Source organism: Quercus suber, unplaced genomic scaffold, assembly GCF_002906115.3.
Source record: "Quercus suber isolate HL8 unplaced genomic scaffold, Cork oak 2.0 scaffold_75, whole genome shotgun sequence".
NCBI classification, from domain to species: Eukaryota; Viridiplantae; Streptophyta; class Magnoliopsida; order Fagales; family Fagaceae; genus Quercus; species Quercus suber.
The window spans coordinates 1,094,630-1,115,105 of record NW_027069540.1 but is presented as its reverse complement, the minus strand read 5'-3'; the positions used below and the strand labels follow the sequence as shown (position 1 = coordinate 1,115,105).

The following is a 20,476-nucleotide window of genomic DNA, read 5'->3' as shown; positions in this document are numbered from 1 at the left end:
ACCGTTGGAGTAGTTATGGTGGCCTTAATGTTCCTCTGAGTAACGTTTTATGCTTTGTTATGTGGCTTCAATGTACTCCAACGACTCATACAGCTGATTCTGTAACCGCTCCGGGTATAATTGGCTGTATTGAATGGCAGAGTTGTTTGCGTCAGTAACGTGGGTATTCATTTGGCTCATCTGACGATGTCCTTGTCTGTATTGTTGAGATCATCATTGGGAGATGGATTTGTCGGTCCCGTTAGTTGCCCCTCGATTCTGTGGTCGTCGTGATGTGTCATGACGACCTTAGAATATGAAAGGTTTATGGGCTATTAGTGACTCTTGGGGTTTCGCTGTGTTTTAAATGCATAGTGGCGGCGCTTCACAGGTTGTGGCTTACGTGGCATATTCTGACTAGTGGGGTTAATGCTCCAATTTGTGGGACTATGGGGTTTCCTACTGGTTCTCAGTTTTCCGAGCCTTGGTTTTAAACTTCTCTCCTTCCCATTTTTTCATTTTCACTTTTCTCAAAAACTCCCAATCATTCTTCTGAGCATTTTCTTCGCTAATCTCACTCTGCAACTCTTCTCCGAACTGGTGCACTGTGCGGCGGTGTTTTCTTTGTCCGCCATTTTTAAGGTACTTTTCACCTTTTTTTTCCTGCTTTGCCTTTCCCTTTTTTTGTCGTGATACAGCTTTTGATTTCCTTTCTTCTTCCCCCTTCTTTTTCTTTTTGTTTGTTTTTTATTTTTTGGGGATGTAGCTTGTATTGTTTCCTTTTGTGTTTTTTCTGGATTTCCATGTTTAGTAGATTTGAGGTTAGGATAGCTTGCCCCTCAATTTCCTTCCTTTTTGCACGTTTGGGAGGGTCTTTGGGTGTTTTTCCAAATCTAGAGGGTTTTGTTTTTGAGGGAAATAGTCTGGGTGTGGCATTAGTCGAGTTGTTGCCTCTGTTGTGTCAGTCAATTGATTGGTTCAAAGGTCAGGTGAGAGAGGGAAAGGAGATGTCTGAAGTTAGGTCGAGTGAACTCGAGACTGGGTTACTGTCTAACGGTGGCCCATTGGAAAGAGATATAGCCGTCTCTACTCCTCAAGTGGTTAGGGCTTTTTAAGCCCTCGAGGAGATGTGTGGGTTGGATGCTGACACCGTGGGTAGGTTTAAGGATAGGTTTCAATTTCTAGAGAGGGTCCATGTTCGTCGGCCCAGTGACGAGGATAGGGCTTGCCATTTCTTCCCTGGTGAAGTATGCTTCTATGAGGCTGCTTTCACTTGTGGGCTTAGGTTCCCCGTCCATCCGTTCTCGATGGAGCTTTTAGAATACTTTAGTATTGCTCCAGGGCAACTTATGTCCAATTCTTTGAGGATATTGGTCAATTGTATGGAGATATGGTTGGCCACCAATGGGGACATGATTAAGGTTGGTGAACTCGTCTATCTATATCATTTGAAAGAATCTAAAGAATACGGATATTATGAATTGGTACCCTAGGAGAGGAGAACCAGGATAGTCAGGGGTTTACCTTCGTCCTTCAGGTACTGGAAATCAAGATTTTTCTTTGTGTCCGGGGATGATTTTGAGACTCACTTTGGCAGGGATTGGGGTGATGTCCTAACGTTGCTTCATCAGTGGGGAACCCCGACTTTAGGTGCGTCAGTATTTCTTCTTGCCACTTTAGTTCTGTTGCATTGTGACGTTATCGTTATTGACTCCTTTTATTTTTCGTAGTTAAGAGAAGGTCTAAACTTAAAAGCAAGCATAACGAGTGTGTTGAGCAGGCAATAGAATACGCCAAGACGATTGAAAGTTAGGATAATCTTATAGACCCGCGTACCTTTGCCTTCTATAATCTCGGTCCTGACCCGTCCTCCTTTGTCTTGCGCAACATCGATATCGAAGGGAAAAAGAGTAAGTGTTTGGTTCATCAATATTGATTTTTTAATGTGTACACCCTTTTTTTGTTTTTATGCGCTTCCCTTTCACAGAAATGACTACCAAATTCAACAAAGACATGTATGCTAAGATGAGGGCAAAGAAAGATGAGCCATTGTCAAAGATAGGGAAGAGGACAATGCGTGTCACTAGGAAGGGTCCCTCCGTCACCCCGGCTACTTTCGTAACTCCCTTTGTCTTTGGAACTGGGACGACGAGGATGGCTTCTCCTTCAACTTAGATTGAAGAGCTTCCTTCTCCTGCCTCAAAAAGGCAACGCATGTCAGATAAAGAAAAAGAGAAGATTGACTCGGGCTCGTCCACCATCTGGGATGACGAGAGATTGGCTATGGACAGGGCTCATGGGGTCGTCACTACGGAAGATTTGAAGGTTTTCTCAGGCATTCCCTTTAATGACGTTGCTACTTGCCATGTCCATAAACTTGTTCAGGTAAATTGTTTGGCGGCTTTTAGTCTTCATTTCTTTCTCGGTTTACTAACGATTTTCAATTTCTCTTCAGGTGTTGGGGGAAAGTCTCCACATTACCTCCGAGTATATCTCCCAAGGGGCCAAGGTGGCGTCTATCACATCCAGAATGAAGGCTTTGGAGAAGGAGAATTCTAAGCTGAAGAAAAACCTTATTGATTCTATGTACAAGGCCACCACTTTGAAGGAGAAAGTCAAGACCCCGAGTGACGAGTTGAACGTCAGCTAACTCTGGAAAAGGACGAGCAACTTCTAAGTGCCAAGGAGTCACTCAAAATGATTGCTGCTAGATCTGTTGAAGCCTTCCAAACCACTGATGAGTATAACATAGTGCTCTTCAGTTCGTACTTTAAAGGTTTTGAGCTTCTCAGGAGGTATCTAGCCAAGCACCCTACTGGAGTTGATATGGAGAGCCTGGACCTAGAAGAGGTGGACAAAGAAATGGCTATTGACTAGGCTGCCCAATCCTCCGCTCTCAAAGGTGATGTCCCTGAGAACGCTCCTGTCGACGATGCCCCTGTTGGTGCCGCCCCCACAATTGATGGTGCCTGAATCCGTTACTTGTGAAAATTTTCCTTTTTTGTTTTTGGTTGTTGCCCGGTATATCTTTTGGGCTTTTTGTAAATCTAATTTCAAAAAAATTTCCTTTTAATCTGCCTTGGGAGCAGTAGTTTTAGCCCAGTGTTTATGGGCTTTTAGATGTAAAAACAATGGTAATTGCCCATCGTTTTTTGGGCTTTAATTTAAACTTGTAGTTGCATACTTACTTGCCGTTGTGATTGTGGACTTATTCTTTCATGATTTTCTTGTGCTATCTTACACTCGTCTGCGCCTTGTACTTAGTAAAAATTTTTAGTTGTTCTGATTCTGTAGTATCGTCAGTAACTTACATCCGTCCTAGCAGAATCTTGTTACTTAGCTTTTTTTGGCTTTTGTGACTTGCATCCTTCTAGGGATATTGTCATTCTTTATATTTGTCAGTAATTTACATCAGTCAAGGTGGAATCTTGTTACTTAGCCTTTTTTTGGCTTTTGTGACTTGCATCCTTTTAGAGATATTGTCATTCTTTGTATTCGTTAGTAACTTACATCCGTGAAGGCGGAATCTTGTAACTTAGCCTTTTTTGGCTTTTATGACTTGCATCATTTTAGGGATATTGTCATTCTTTTGTATTCATCAGTAACATACATCCGTCAAGGCGGAATCTTGTTACTTAGCATTTTTTAGCTTTTGTGACTTGCATCCTTTTAGGGATATTGTCATTCTTTGTATTCGTTAGTAACTTACATCCGTCAAGATGGAATCTTGTTACTTTATCTATTTTCTGAGCTTTTGCGACTTATAGTTGAATAGACCTGCTTACATAGAGACATCAGCTGAATAATTCTTTTATTAATTTCAGGAGTGAATACATGTGTTTGTTCAAGTGTTCAATGTTCCATGGCCTCAAGAGTCTCTGTCCGTCCAGGGTCTTCAAGTGATAGCTCCCTTGCCTGGAGTAGTGGACGTCTCGATAGGGTCCTTCCCATGTAGGGCCAAGTTTTCCTTGGGCAAAGTCTCTAGTTGCTGTGGTGACTTTGCTCAGGTTGAGGTCACCTATGTCAAGTCGTCTGAGCTTTACCCTCTTATTGTAGTAGTCGGTCATCTGTCGTTGGTATTTCATTATTCTGTTGGAAGCTTTCTCTCTCACTTCGTCCAGACAGTCTAGGTTGATTTGCAGGCGATCGTCATTGTCTTCTTTATTGAATACCTTTTGCCTGATACTGGTTACTCCTACTTTGACTCGGATCATTGCTTCAGTGCTGTATGTAAGCTTGAAGGGGGTTTCCCCTGTTGGGGTTCTTGCTGTGGTCCTGTAGGCCCACAAGACGTTAGGTAATTCTTTCGGCTAGGCACCTTTTGCGTCATCCAACTTGGTCTTGATGATCTTAAGTAGTGTTCGATTCATCACCTCCGTCTGTCCATTCGCCTGAGGATGCCCTGGAGATGAGAACTGGTTCTTGATACCTAGGCCTGAACAAAAGTCTCTAAAGCCTTGGCTATCGAACTGTCGCCCATTATCTAATATGATCGTCCGTGGAATCCTGAACCTGCAAATTATATTCTTCCATACGAAGCCTCGGATCCTTGCTTCCGTGATGGTTATAAGTGCCTCTGCTTCAACCCACTTCGTAAAGTAATCAATAGCAATTAATAAGAATTTTACCTGACCTTTACCTAGGGGCAGTGGACCGACGATGTCGATTCCCCATTGCGCAAATGGCCATGGGGATGTTATCGTCGTCAGTTTCTCTACTGGAAGTCGCTGAACATTCTCGAACCGTTGGCACTTATCACACTTTTTGACGAGCTCCACTGCGTCTACCTGCATAGTAGGCCATAAATAACCTGTTCGAATGAATTTGCTTACTAGGGATCTAGGGCCAGCATGGTCCTCACAAATCCTTTCGTGGATTTTTTTTCAGAATATACTTGGCTTCTTCTTCGTCGACACACTTCAAATAAGGCATAGAGAAGCCTTTCTTGTATAAAGTGTCATTAAGGATTGTAAATCTGGCCACCATTTTCTTGATTTTCTTGCCCTCTTCTGCATTCTGAGGAAGTTTCATGTCCTGGAGGAAAGATATGGTTGGTGTCATCCAACTATTTGTGCTCTGGATTGCGAATGTTGGAATTTCTTCAATATTTGGGCATTTTTGGATTTCCATAACCAAGCCCATGCTCGCTGCCTCGTCTTCTGACGATGCCATCTTTGAGACTTCGTTTGCTATCATATTCTGGTTTCTAGGGATCTGTACAAATTTCACTTTATCAAACTCTTGAGTCAGGTGTTTCGTCAGCCTGAGGTATTTTTGCATTCTCTCCTCCTTTGCTTCGTATTCTCCATTGATTTGCCTAATTACCAGCTTTGAATCGTTTTGGACTAACAGGTTCTTAGCTCTAAGCACCTTCCCGAGCCTCAATCCCGTCAATATTCCTTCGTACTCGGCCTCATTGTTGGTAGCCGAAAATTTTAGTTGAACTCCATACTTGAGCACTTCTTCGTCAGGGGCGGTTATGACGACCCCTACTCCTCCCCTTTTATAGGCTGACGAACCATCGGTCTGCATCGTCCATAATTCGGCCTCATTAGTAAGACCGCCCTCGTCCGAGGAGGTAAACTCGGTGATGAAGTCCGCTAGAGCTTGTGCTTTAATGGATGTCCTGGGATGGTACTCTATGTCAAATTGGCTGAGTTCAGTTGCCTATTCGACCATTCTTCCAGCTGCCTCTGGTTTTTTCATGGACTTTTTAATAGGTCGGTTCGTCATTACCAGGATTGGGTTTGCCTGAAAATACTGTCTTAATTTACGTGAGGCTACTATTAACGCGAACACAATCTTCTCAATCCTTGGATATTTGGACTCAGCTCCCTGGAATGCTTGGCTGACGTAGTAAACTGGTAGCCGTTTCTTGCCTTCTTCTCGAATTAGGGTTACACTCACGGCTACAGTTGATACTGCCAAGTATAAGTATAGGTTTTTCCCTTCTTTGGACGGACTTAAGAGAGGTGGATTACTCAAGTAGCATTTGAGTTCCTAAAATGCTGCTTCACATTCGTTGGTCCAAGTGAAAACTTGTTTCAAAGTCTTGAAGAAGGGAAAACATTTGTCTGTTGCTTTAGAGACGAACCTATTAAGGGCGTGATCCTTCCAGTAAGCTTTTGGACTTCCTTGATGGTCTTGGGTGATGCCATGTTGATTATGGCTTGCACCTTCTTCGGGTTTGCTTCTATTCCTCTCTGGGACACCATGAATCCCAAGAATTTCCCTGAAACTACACCAAAAACACACTTACTAGGATTCAGCTTCATTTGGTATTATTTTAGGGTGACAAATGTCTCCTTTAGGTCATCCAGATGGGTAAGTTCTTCCTTACTCTTGACGAGCATATCGTCCATGTAAACCTCCATATTCCTGCCGAACTGCTTGCTAAACATCTTGTTTACTAACCTCCGATAAGTAGCTCCTGCATTCTTTAATCTAAAAGGCATTACCTTATAACAATAAAGCCCTTGGCTTGTGATGAAAGCCGTTTTCTCCTAATCTTCTTTAGCCATTTTTATCTGGTTGTATCCTAAGAAAGCGTCCATGAACGTCAGTAACTTATGCCCAGCTATAGAATCCAAAAGCTGGTCTATCCTAGGTAGAGGGAAACTATCATTTGGGTATGCCTTGTTCAGGTCCGTGTAGTCCACACACATTCATCACAAGACTTAGTGTCGTATTTATTTTTATCGTCTTTGTCATGTCTCCTTCGGCTAGTTCCATTGTCTCCAGGGTTTCCATTCTATCTTCCACCTTCTCTTCAATCATCCATGTATGGTTCTCCTTTGCAGCCAAGACGGCCTGGTAGCATTCTCTGGCTAAGACTTGGTCTCCTTTTACCTCGCCTACACTGTTATCTGTTGGGAACTTTATATTCAGGCAATAAGTAGATGTTACTGCCTTCCAGTTGTTGAGTGTAGGCCTTCCAATAATTACATTGTATGATGATGGGCAATCTACCACTAGGAAATCTAACTGACGAGTTAGTTGCGTCGGGTAGGTCCCTACTGTCATTGTCAACGTCACTATGCTTTTGGGATAGACCCTGTCTCTACTAAAACTGATGAGAGGAGAATCAAATAAGTGCAGTCTTCTTGGATCTAGCTTCAGCTGCTGAAAAGCAGGAAGGTATATTATATCTGCGGAGCTACCATTGTCCACGAGGATCCTTTTTGTGTTGAATCCCTCTATAGTCAGCATTATGACCAAAGGGTCGTTGTGGGGCTACTTCACTCCTCTGGCATCTACCTCATTAAAAGACATGTCCTGATTTGTCTGTCTCTGCTTAAACGGGGGTGTCATGTGGACGCTGTTCACCTGTCTTTGGCACGCTTTTTTGAGGGATCTGAATGATCCTCCCTTGAAGGGTCCTTCTGCAATTGTCTTTATTTCCCGAATCACATCTTGTGGAAGTTGGGATAGATGATCTTATTCCTGGACGAGGACTTATGCTGACTTTTGTCACTGTCTCTAGACTTATTATACTCCCCTTTTTTCACATATTTCTGCAGTTTCTCTTTTCGAATCAACTCTTCTATCTGCTTCTTTAAGTCTCGTAAATCTTCTGTGTCGTGACCATGATCCTTGTGAAACTGGCAGTACTTATTCTTATCACGAACATGGGGGGATGAATGTAATGGTCTTGGCCATTTGAGGTAGTGTTCGTCCTTAATCTGCATTAGAATTTAGTCAACAGGCATAACTAAAGGGGTAAACTTTACCGTTTAAGGATTCTTATCGTCCTTCCTTCTGTTCTCGTCACCGATCTGACAATCTGAGCGCTCTCGCTTTTGTCCCTTACGCTCATTGTCCTTCCTTCCTTTGTCTCCGGCCTTTTCTATATCCTTTATGGTTGCTAATGTGTCTTCAACATTCATGTACTTCTGTACTTTCAGGAGAATCTTTGCCATCGTTTTTGGAGGATTCTTCGCGAGCGAAGCCACAAGATCTCTAGATCTTAGCCCTGCTTTGAAAGTCGTCAGTTACACCTTATCGCCAGCTTCGTCTACTTCCAAGGTCTCCCGAGTGAAGTGTTTTACATATGATCTTATGGTTTCCTTCTCTCCCTACTTAATAGAGAGTAAATGGTCTGCTGGTCTTTTCGGATGTTGCCCCCCAATGAAGTGACGCAAGAAGGCGTTGCTCAACTGATCGAAGTTATCGATGGACGATGTTGGCAACTTTGTGAACCATTCCCTTACAGCTCCTTTGAGAGTGGTGGGGAAGGAACGGCAAAATATCTCGTCAGGGGGTAATTGGAGCGTCGTTTTAAAGGTATTAAGATGGTCTTGGGGGTCCTTAAGTCCGTCAAATGGCTCAAATTGAGGCAAGTGAAATTTCGGCGGTACTGAACACTTTAGGACTGCTGTAGTGAAGGGCAAATCTGTGGCTCTTATCAGTCTATCAACACTCCAGTCCGTTTTTTTCTTAATAGCATTCCTTAGTTCGTCCATCTCTTTGCTCATCTCCCTAAGAAGATCTGAATTCTGTTCACCTGGAGTAGTAGGTCTTCGATGGTTACTTCTTCTATGACTATCTCCCTTGTCTTCCAAGTTGTCTCTAGATCGATTCCCCTCCTGTTGAAGCCGCAGCTTCATTTCCTGGTTTTGCCTAGTAAGTTCTTCAACAGTGGCCGCAAGAGCCTAGACTTGCTGAGCCTAGGTTGCGGAATCTTGGTTAGACTCCATCTGAATATAGAAGTTGATGGAAACTACGTTTTCGAATATAAACACGAAAATGCGTAGATGGAATCAGAATGGGTAGATGGAATCAATCCTCAGCCTATATAAATGTATCCTCAAAGGTGGTCATTGGTATGGTGCCTGCCACAATGTCTCCAATGCCAAAGTCAATATAAAGAAATCATTTTGTAAATTAAAATAGGGTTGCAGAATAATAGTAAAATTGTCTGAGTACTTTGTCCCTTGTGTTGATATTGTGAGGGCCTTATATATGTTTTTACAGCTCCTAACCGTTGGAGTAGTTATGGTGGCTTTAATGTTCCTCTTAGTAACGTTTTATGCTTTGTTATGTGGCTTCAATGTACTCCAACGGCTCATACAGCTGGTTCTGTAACCACTCTGGGTATAATTGGCCGTATTGAATAGCAGAGTTGTTTTCGTCAGTAATGTGGGTATTCATTTGGCTCGTCTAACGATGTCCTCGTTTGTATTGTTGAGATCGTTGTTGGGAGACGGATTCGTCGGTCCCATCAGGTAGGATAAGCTCTAACGCTCTATTAGGCTGCATTTGTTTCGATATAAGATATTTTATGATGGAAAATATTTTTCAACCTGAAGGAAAATTACTTGTGTTTTGGTTTTGAAAATGCTCTCAAAAACATTTTTTGGGTATTTGGTTCATATGAAAAATCTAATATAGCTATTACAATATCACAAAATCTAATATAAGGAATACAAAATATACAACACCAACATACATTAATCTCACAACAATGCAAGCAGCACCAAATTTAATCGTTCACAACCAAAAACAAAGTTTCACAATAACTTCAAAGCCCATATTTTTCAAATTTTTTTTTTAAAAAAACTTGCGGAAAATTTAGGTTTTAATTTCACCCAAAAATTAATAAATAGCTTGATATCATGCTCCAGCAATCACATTCTATAAATTTTAAAGATCTGCTTTAGGGGCGGAGAGAGGGCGAATGCCCCCCAAGCTTTGAAAATCCTCCTTGTCGTTCAATAATCTTTATAAAAAATAAGGAGCTATATAAATTTTAGTTGATGCCCCCTAATTTTTAAAAAAGTTCCTAAAAATTATATAAAATTTCTGGTTCGAGACATAATTTTGATCCTGGTTTACCTTAGTAGTCCTTAGATTTTTAATTTGGAGTTAAAAATAATTATAAATAAGCGACCAATCACACATTAAATAAATGGTACGTGAAAACCCTCTCAAACATAATAAAAGATAAAAAAGAAAAAGTACATACACACATTCATTTTCTCAAAAAAATAAAAATAAAAATTCATGAATAACATTTTGACACATTCATTTTCTTTCGTTATACAATAAGACAAGTTTAAAAGGCATCCATTATTTCACACTCACTAATATACATTTTTTGTACACACTATCAATCTCATGCGTTAAATGTGGATATCCATTTTAAAAAGTGGACATTTGGTACAAAAGTATAGATATTGTGTGTATGAAGTGTCCGTTTGGCAAGATTATTTTTGCCAACTTATTTTATTATTCAGCTTATTTTTATTACTATTTATGGGTCTTATTGCATTTTTTTGTACTATTTCAACTAACTTTTACTTTTATTTGCAGTATTTTTAACAAAATATTTTTAGTTTTAACAAAATAAACAGATCCCAAATAGACCAAAAATGTACATGAATGAATGTGTAAGAACTATCTTTCTCTCCATGTGATATTGTGTGTATAAACTCGAACACTTAAAATAGGGCAAAAAAAAAAAAAAAAAACTTAATGTCCGACAAAATTCATAAATAAGTGAAAAAAAGATATAGAATAAAATAAGATTCGTTTCAAATTTATTACATAGAAAGGGAGGTGAAAGGGATCCAACCACAAATATAGAGTAGTTTACTGTGGACTATAATAAATATCACATGGGGAGAGAGATAGATACAATCGTACAACCCATTAAAAATAAAGGCTATAAAAAGAGGAGGGACGTTTTTTTTTTTTTGGCTGAATTATCATACTCATAATTAATTTTCTTCAAAAAAAAAAAATTAAGTTTTTTTTTTTGCTAGTATCCTAGGTTCCGCAATCATTGTAATTACAAGGTGATGAATGCGAATCAATTCTCGAATCCTAGAGCAAAAACAACTGTTTCCAACTCCTCTATAATTCTAGGTTGCAATCTTCATTGATAAGGACGTTTGGTGTTGTGGTTTCAAAGGGATATTGAGACTCCCCATCATTGAAATTGGTCGTCTTCTCATCCTAAGATGGTCATCTATTGGCACAATGCAAAACCATAAACAAGGCTCCAGATTTATGAGCCCTAGTAGTGACGTATGGTAGGTTTTAGGTAGAGAAATGAGTTATATACAACATTTTTCTTTCTTATTGTTAGGACATATGTGTTTTCACTTGTTAAGGACATATGTAATTTATTTATGTAAATTGGTTAAATCCTTTGACAAAACACACTCTATTTGTAATTGGGTAGTTCTAGGTGTTTTTAATATTTCAAGAAACAAGATTTCAAGGTCAAGTGTTGAAATCATCAAGTCTATCCAAGAAAAAGCAAGCTGAAGTGCAAATTCATTAAAGCTCGACACCTACTCGATAGCTACCTCGACACCTGCTATCTGTCGAGATTTATAAAATCAGATTTTTTGATCTGATTTCTTTGGGATCCATGAATATGCTTTTGGGCTTTCTTTTCTCCAAACCCTAAACATATAAAAGAATTGTTTTAAGAGCTCTCAAATAGTACACAAGTTGCAAAAGCATTGAGTAATCTCTGTTCAAGCAAATTGTGATCAAAGACGAAGTTCTTGACCTAGTTCATCTTCTCTGAAGAAGTTGCTGTGTATTTGCACCAAAAGTTTTTGTGACTAAGCATCTTCCTAATCTTCATCGTGTAGGATAAACTGAAGAACTTTGCAGCCAACCTCTCCTTCTTAGTTGGTGTTTTGAATTCGCGTACTGGGATCCGCGCATTGGTTAGTCACGTTCTTGAGAGCCGTGCATCAAAAGGGAAATTGTCACTACAGATTAAGTCCAATTGGGTATTAGGGTAAGGGTTCAACTGTAGGTTGGTAAGGTACTTGGGATTCCTTTACTTGTAACCACTTGATTTAATAATAGTAGAGTTTCGGGAGTGGTGACCTAAAAATCACCTGGTGGGATTTTTGCCACGAGGTTTTTTCCCATTCATAAACAAATCACTGTGTCATTTAATTTCCGCTGCATATTTAGTTATTTGGTGATTTGTTTGTGCTTCCACGCAATTGCATGATAAATTGATTAATTAATAACTTGGCTAATTAATTAATTGGTTTAATCACAAGGGGTCATTCAGTTTGTGGCCTATCAAGAGGTATTAGAGCAGGCACACTCTGATTAGGTTTAATCTTTGCTGTGTTGATCCATTGATCCCTGTTTGTCATGGATAGAGGACAATCATTAATCTTACCTCATTTATTTGATGGCACTAACTATGCATACTGGAAAGTACGCATGAGAACTTTCTTGCAGTCTTTAGATGAGAAAGTGTGGCAAGTTGTAGAGATTGGCTGGACTAAGCCAAAAGAAGAACCGGTTGATTGGGATGACGCAAAGATCAAGGCGGCTAACTTCAACAGTAGAGCGTTAAATGCCTTATTTAGCGCAGTCACCAATAAGGAGTTTAAGAAGATATCCTCAACTGAAACTGCTAAGGAGGGTTGGACCATCCTCCAGACAACCTTTGAAGGAACAAAGGCTGTCAAAGATTCAAAGTTTCAGAGGCTCACTACGAGTTTTGAAGAAATTAAGATGGAGGAGGATGAGTCATTTGATGAGTTCTATGCCAAGCTCAAGGACAGAGTGAACTCAGCCTTCAATCTTGGGGAAACCATCCCTAAACCCAAGGTTGTAAGGAAGATGCTCAGATCTCTACCTGAAAGATTCAATGCCAAGATTACGGCAATAGAAGAATCAAAGGATATTGACAAAATTCCTTTGACTGAGCTGGTTGGAAACTTGCAGACCTACGAGCTAAGACTATCTAGGATTGGCAAAACGGGTAAAAGCAAGAGCATAGCCTTGAAGGCAAAGAGCAGTGATACAGATGAGTCTTCCGATGATGAAGATTCCAAGATGAAGTCCTACATTACAAGGCAGTTCAAGAAGTTTATGAAGAATGCCAATGGGAGCAACTTCGACAAGGACTGCAGACAATCCAGTTCTTCTCAATTTAAGAGTCAAGACAAAGGGAAGAAGGATGCTAAGGATGGCGGTCAGTACACTGTTGATGTCATGGATTCAGTCACATGAAGCATGAACGCTCGACATATCTCAAGAGCATTGGGAAGAGTAAGGCACTTGCTGCAACTTTGAGTGACACTGAGCCCGAAGATGATTCCGACAATAAGGATGACAGAATCTTAAATGCCTTCACTTCCACAGTCAATCCTACTGAAGGAATTGTTGAAGAAATGGATTAAGAAGAAGAACTGGTGGAGTCCAAATTTGAGAAGATGGATGATCAAGATGATATCCATTCAGCCTATAAGAAGCTTTACAAGCTCTCAAAGAAGCATGAGAAATTGTATAGGCTGGCCACCAAAAAGCTCAGTGATGTGAAACTTGATCGTGAAGAGTTATCCACAAAGTTTGATGAGGCAAATCAAACTATTGGAGCACTGACTATGCATACTGGAAAGTACGCATGAGAACTTTCTTGTAGTCTTTAGATGAGAAGGTGTGGCAAGCTGTAGAGATTGGCTGGACTAAGCCAAAAGAAGAACTGGCCGATTTGACCATCCTCCAGACAACCTATGAAGGAACAAAGGCTGTCAAAGATTCAAAGTTTCAGAGGCTCACTACAAGCTTTGAAGAAATTAAGATGGAGGAGGATGAGTCGTTTGATGAGTTCTATGTCAAGCTCAAGGACATAGTGAACTCAGCCTTCAATCTTGGAGAAACCATCCCTGAACCCAAGGTTGTAAGGAAGGTGCTCAGATCTCTACCTGAAAGATTCCATACCAAGATTACGGTAATAGAAGAATCAAAGGATATTGACAAAATTTCTTTGACTGAGCTGGTTGGAAACTTGTAGACCTACGAGCTAGGACTATCTAGGATTGGCAAAATGGGTAAAAGCAAGAGCATGGCCTTGAAGGCAAAGAGCAGTGATACAGATGAGTTTTCCGATGATGAAGATTCCAAGATGAAGTCCTACATTACAAGGCAGTTCAAGAAGTTTATGAAGAATGCCAATGGGAGGAACTTCGACAAGGACCGCAGACAAATCAGTTCTTCTCAGTTTAAGAGTCAAGACAAAGGGAAGAAGGATGCTAAGGATGGCAGTTAGTACACTGTTCCTATAGGACCAAAGTGTTTTGGATGTCATGGATTCGGTCACATGAAGCATGAACGCCCGACATATCTCAAGAGCATTGGGAAGAGTAAGGCACTTGCTGCAACTTTGAGTGACACTGAGCCCGAAGATGATTCCGACAATAAGGATGACGAAATCTTAAATGCCTTCACTGCCACAATCAATCCTACTGAAGGGATTGTTGAAGAAATGGATGAAGAAGAAGAACTGGTGGAGTCCAAATTTAAGAAGATGGATGATCAAGATGATATCCATTCAGCCTATAAGAAGCTTTACAAGCTCTCTGAGAAGCATGAGAAATCGTATAAGCTGGCCACCAAAAAGCTCAGTGATGTGGAACTTGATCTTGAAGAGTTGTCCACAAAGTTTGATGAGGCAAATCAAACTATTGGAGCACTGAGGTTTGAGAACAACTTTTTGGCTGAAAAGACCAAGAAGCTTGAAGCAGAGCTGTCTTAGGTCAGAGCTCAATTGGAGAGGACTTCAAGTGCAAAGCTTGATGAGATGCTTAGCAAATAGAAATCTGCTTCGGATCGAACAGGCTTAGGGTATAGTCTTTCTTTCTCTAATACTGCTTCTACTAGTAATACTATTTTTGTTTCTCTTGCTAATGACACTGAAATTGAGAACACTGATGTTAAAACTGAATTAGCTAGTGAGAACTTAGACAAGGGTAAATCTATCTTAAGAGCACCCCCTAAGTAAGATAAGAAAGATGCTAAAAACCTTAGGGCTAAGAAGGCTAATTCTCAAAAGCCTAAATAAAAGAAGCAACATCTCTGTCATCATTGTGGAGCTGTCGGTCATACTCAACCAAATTGCTATAAGTGGCTAGCCACTCAACAGAGCAAGGGCATGATAGTATCTGAAAGCTAAAATCAGCTTCAATCCTCTCTTACTCCTCTTGGAGATCTTCTGAAAGCCCTTATGTTCCTTTCGAACTTGAACGGTTTCAATTCTTCCCCCTCACCGCCAGTTCAAGGGTTCAATCAAAGGAAATGTTCTTCTAAGGTGTGAAAGAAAAAGGACTCTAAGTGATTTCATCACTTTCTTTTCCCTTCTTATTTTTCTTGTTTGTTGCATTGCTTGTGTGTTTTGCATTTTTGTTGAGTCAGTCTAGTTTTATGCTTTGCTTTGATTAACATGTTTTTGTGTGTTTACTTTCAGTTTTGTTTATTTTGTTTTTAATATAAAAATAAAAAAAAAAATTGAAAAATCAGAAAAATACAAAACAGTGTGTGTTTTGTGTACTTTGGTACTTGTGTACCTTAGATGGCTAATGAAACAGAGTTTTCTAAACTTTGTATCTCTTGTAGCTTAGATGAGCATCTCTATGCATAACTAAGCAAGTGAGCTTTGTGGCTCTTGTTTGTGATGAGTAAGATTAAGTTATCTCTTAAACTTAACACTCGTATCACTCTTTTTGATGGGTAGGACTAGAAAATCTTAAGAGAAAGGCATAAATAACCATCTCACCACTGTTGCCCGCCAATCATAATATAACATCTGTATGCTTCGGCATAGCAAAAGTGCAGTGTCAAAGACATTAGTATGCTTCGGCATAGTAAAAGTGCGATGTCAAATGCTTAACATCTTGGGTATTTCTTTTCTCTCTTTTTATGCCCATGTATGGTATGCTAAAATAAAAGAAAAAATGCAAAGAAAATAAAAAGCAAAAAAATCAAAAATGTTTTAAATATGGTTGCAAGTGTGTATTCTAGGAGATGTAGGAGTTATAGGATGTACCTCGAAGGTGATAGTCCCCATCAAACAGTTATGATTGTGTGTGAGTTAAAGTTATTTTCTCATATCTCAGGTCGTCATAACATGTATACAAATATGCAATCTTGCGATATTTTTCACACACAACATGCAATATTCTTTACTACTATTGATACATGTGCAAGTACAATGATTTGGCCATCACAGGTTTTACATGTGCTAATGTATGCTCACTAAACTATCTTGACTTGTTTTTGAAAAATAAAATTAGTTAGACTTGTTGTGTGTGTGTGTGTGTGTTTTTGAGGATCCATGTGCTTAATTCTTTGTTAAGAGATGATTTTGAGAGCTTTATATATTGATTGGATCAATGGTTGAAGTGCATGTTGAATTGCATTCATATCTGTGTTTTTCTCTCAAAAAACTATTTAAAAAAGCTATCTCGACACCTCCTCGACACCTTCTCGATATCCGGTTATCTGTCGAGCTTCTCAAGCCATTTTCTTATCGCAATCTCGACACCTCTTCAACACCTGATGGATCGATCGAGAAAGTTCCTGTCTCCTCGATACCTCCTCGATACCTTATCGATCGATTGAGCTTCTGTTCTTTGAAATTGGTTCTTATACCTCGACACCTCTCGATACCTTCAGCTGTCGACGGCCATTTCTTCGACACCTTACTTGACAGCATTCTCGATACCTCTCGACAACTCAGCTGTCGAGATTTACTGAGGTGCCTATATAAGCTCAGTCGCAATTTTTCTCTCATTTCACTCGATCTCTCTCGATCTGTCCGAGGCGGTTCCTCTCCCAAACACCCTTTTCTCACTCAAATCTTCAAACCCACTTGATTTTCGGTCTTCCCTTAGTTTCAATCACTTGGTAAGATCGTATTTCCCTTCCTTTCTCATGCATTTCATGTTTTGAAACTTAGGTTTTGAGATTTTTGGAAATTTTTAGGGTTTTTCAAAATTAATGATTTTTTCTTGAAAATTTGGGTTGGGTTTTCACTTAAATGTTTTCAAAATGTCATACATTGCATTTCATGTACATTAGAATGATATTTACATGCATTTAGATGTGTGCTCTATGTTTGTGTGCTGGTAGGATTGGATTGGGCTGAGCCCATGATGTTCTTCAATTTGCATGTCACATGTTTATGCATTCCCATGCATACGTACTTCTTGTTCAATATATCTGATATATGTGAACTGTGTTGGGTCTTTTCTGATTGTCTCCCTCTCCAAGCATAGGAATTGGTTGCCGATTCTTTTTCTTCCATGAATCAGCAATGAGGGAAAAATCTTGCCTTGAAAATTCTCTAAAAAAGTGTATCTTCATTGTGTAGAAGCCGCCTTGCTTGCTTGGCAAGAAGGGAGTCATTGAATAGAGCAAGGTCTCTAAAGCCCAAACCTACTTCTAATTTTGGTTTTGTCAACTCCGACCATTTAACTCAATGTATTTTTCTTTTATCACCCCGCTACCCCTAAAAGAATTTTCTAACCATTGCTTCAATTTCTTGACAAAGACCCAAGGGTAGTTTAAAACATCCCATGGCATAAGTTGGGATGGCTTGAAGAATTGCTTTTATAAGAACTTCTCTACCGGTTTGAGAAAGTAGCTTCCCCTCCCACCCTTGTAATTTTCTCCAAACCCTCTCCTTAATATAAGCAAAGGTTGCTTTTTTACCCCTTCCCACCAATGAGGGTAGCCCCAAATATCTCTCATAAGACTTTATTTCATTCACACCCAACACATTTTTAATCTCCTCCTTAGTATTGGCTTTTGTGGATTTGCTAAAGAAAAGATATGTCTTCTCTTTATTGATTTTTCGGCCCGATACCTCTTGATACTCTGCCAAAATTTTGAGTACATATCCACATTCTTGGGGGTTTGCCTTGCAAAAAGTAAGCTATCATCTGTAAAAAATAAGTGGGTTAGTTTGGGGCATCTCTTGCAAATTGAGAAGCCGTTGATTTCCTTTGCTCCTGCAGCTTTTGTGATTAGGCCATGTAATCACTTTGGGCACAATAAGAATAAAAAGGGGGAAAGTGGGTCTCCTTGCCTTATGCCTCGTATTGGATTAATTAGATTACCATTCACCAAAATTGAGTATGAAACAATACGAACACACTCAATTACTAAGCCGATCCACCATGTGCAAAAGCCCCTTTTTTCCATCAGATTTTGAAGATAATTCCATTCCACCTTGTCATACGCTTTGCTCATGTCTAGTTTTAGAGCCATAAAACTTGTTTGTCCTAAGTTATGATTTTTCATACAATGCAAGGTCTCAAAAGCTACTAAAACATTATTTGAAATAAGCCTATTCTTTGCAAAAGCAGATTGATGCTTAGTTATAAATTCTGGCATGAATTTTTTCAATTTGTTTGCAAGGACTTTGGAGAAAATTTTGAACAATACGTTACATAGGCTAATAGGGTGATATTCAAAGACTAGTACTCGGTACAGCCTAACTTTATCTGCCCATGTTTCGACTAAAAACACGACAAAAGAATCTTTTGCTTGGATAATGTTTCCAAGCTCCTTCTCTATACGTAAGTTCCTAAGCTTACAACAGTTCCAGACTAAGAGATTCATGGCTGCTGGCAGGGCTGTTCATTAGCCTCCACCATTTGAAAAGAGAATTCAGCACCATCCTTCAAAATCTGTTTCTTGTTGCAAGGTAATTCGGGTTGATCATCAATTGCTGAAAAAAGTTGTTTACAAGCTCCTATGAAATCTGCCTGAACACCTTACTGCGTATTCTTGCTTTTGTTTAGCCTAGTCCACGTGCTTGTTTTTTTGGTTGCCCTAGTAAAGTCATTCTCCTCACGTGATAGGAAATTAGGGCTATTAGTTTCAGCATTAGGGTTTGATTGGGCCGCCTCTTGAAATTGATTGCTTTTGGAGGATTTATTCAAGGCATTAATTGGATTAATTGTAGAAAACAGACAACTAGCACCAGAAATTTTATTAGTGCTTATCCCTATATTTGCTGCATTATATGTATCTGTATTGTATGGAGAAGAATTAGTGCCGTGGGCTTGATTTCCTTTGTAACCACTTCCTAATTTATTGATCTCATTAGGTGTGTCGGTTTTCTCACATAAATGATCTTTTAATGTGCTGTCTGATGGTTCCAAGTTGTGCGCCACTGTGTGCTCCTCCATAGTTCGTGATTCATCGTTGGACACACCACCATATTCAGGTCTGGCCTCCCTTGCATGCGACACTGTGGGTTTGCATTTTTGACTGTAAAAACCTGGGACAGCCCCCACACTTCACTTGGATAGGGAAAATGGTGGTGCAAGGAGGGAAGGGCCAAATTGTTTTTGGGACTCAGCTAAACTTCCTTCACTTTCCAGCCAAAGATCACAATCACGATTCAAGTGGTCCATTTTTCCACACCAATAACATATGTTAGGTAGACGCTCGTATTTGAATGTGACCCAGGATTTTTTTCCATTCTCCATAGATACAACTCGACCACGGCAAAGGGGTAAAGATACATCCATCTCCGCTCAAATCCTCATAAAATTTCCCTCCTCAGTTTCAGCTGGATCGGTAGAGTGTACAATTTGTCCAACAACTTCACAGATTTTCTCGACCGCCTTAACATTCATGAACTTGTACGGAAGCCCATGAACTTGTACCCAAAATCGAGTCCTCTCAAATTTCAGTTCTTCTAGTGCCATGCTCTTATCATATTTTTGCATGATCACTAAGTGCTTGTCAAAGCACCATGGTTCGGCATTAAGGACTCTCTCCACTTCAATTTCAATTTCAAAAATGAAAAGAACCACATGATCTCCGCGGTTTCTAATCTTAAACCCACTCCTTGAACGCCACAATGGAGTAAAAGTCTTTGCAATGGCCTCGATATTAAGCACCATTTTCGTGAGAAACTTTGCTGCTATGGTATGTTCCTGATAGCTGAATTCATTTTCCAAATTGCAGCCTGGTCCCTCTCTATTCGAGAGGGATAGATTCTTCCAACTTTGTGATAGTTCTTCCATTGACCAAAAAAAAAAAAAAAAAAAAAAATTTTTCCTTTTTAATCTTCTGCATTTTAGGATACAATGGGCCTTTTTAATGCATTTTATTGACCAATAAAAGTGCTTAAAATTTTTTTAATTAAAATATATAAATAAATATATTATATATATAATTTTTTTTTACAAGTGGGGCCTTTTTTTATTTGGGGCCTTAGGCAATTACATCAATTGCATTACCTATTGAGCAGACCCTGCCTTTAAAGTTGCTATCTAATTATCCACATAAAAAGACAATAGTGTCATCTTGTGAAATCATTTGGAGTTCATAGGATTATTCCACCACGGTCTTACCTTCAACCATTTGAAACTTGAAAAATCAGCTACATGCATATTTCTTGAATCCAGCTTCCTCTGTATCATATTTTTGATTCAATGTCTTCCACATCTTTTTGGCTAATTTGTAAGCTTGATCATAATAATCATACAAATCATTAGAAAGACAATTAAGTAAATAATTTCTACAATAAACCGTAAAGATGATCCTTATCCCATTTCTTAACATTTTTTTCATGTTGAGAAAGTTCTTTTTCAGTCAGTTGTTTAGATTTTGTTTTCTTTGGTTTTTTCTCAGTTAACACATAAGCCACATTCAAGAGAGTAAGATAAAATAAAGTCTTTTGTCTCCATCTCTTAAAGTTAACACCACGGAA

At 39.5% G+C, this 20,476-nt stretch overlaps 1 protein-coding gene across 1 annotated transcript; it reads left to right on the top strand.

Moving 5' to 3' along the window:
• Nucleotides 1-31: 31 nt before the first annotated feature.
• Nucleotides 32-3,162, top strand: LOC112018078 (uncharacterized). The gene is made up of 2 exons (XM_065773453.1): nucleotides 32-2,364; nucleotides 2,435-3,162. The coding sequence occupies exons 1-2, from the start codon at nucleotides 2,194-2,196 to the stop codon at nucleotides 2,627-2,629; spliced, it is 366 nt and encodes a 121-aa protein (XP_065629525.1). The 5' UTR covers nucleotides 32-2,193; the 3' UTR covers nucleotides 2,630-3,162.
• Nucleotides 3,163-20,476: the final 17,314 nt, after the last annotated feature.

Excerpts from the sequence above, each read along its gene's own strand:
- LOC112018078 (XM_065773453.1), top strand. The coding sequence starts at position 2,194 with ATGTCAGATAAAGAAAAAGAGAAGATTGACTCGGGCTCGTCCACCATC. Across the intron at positions 2,365-2,434 it reads ATGTCCATAAACTTGTTCAG|GTGTTGGGGGAAAGTCTCCA; the intron begins GTAAATTGTTTG and ends ATTTCTCTTCAG.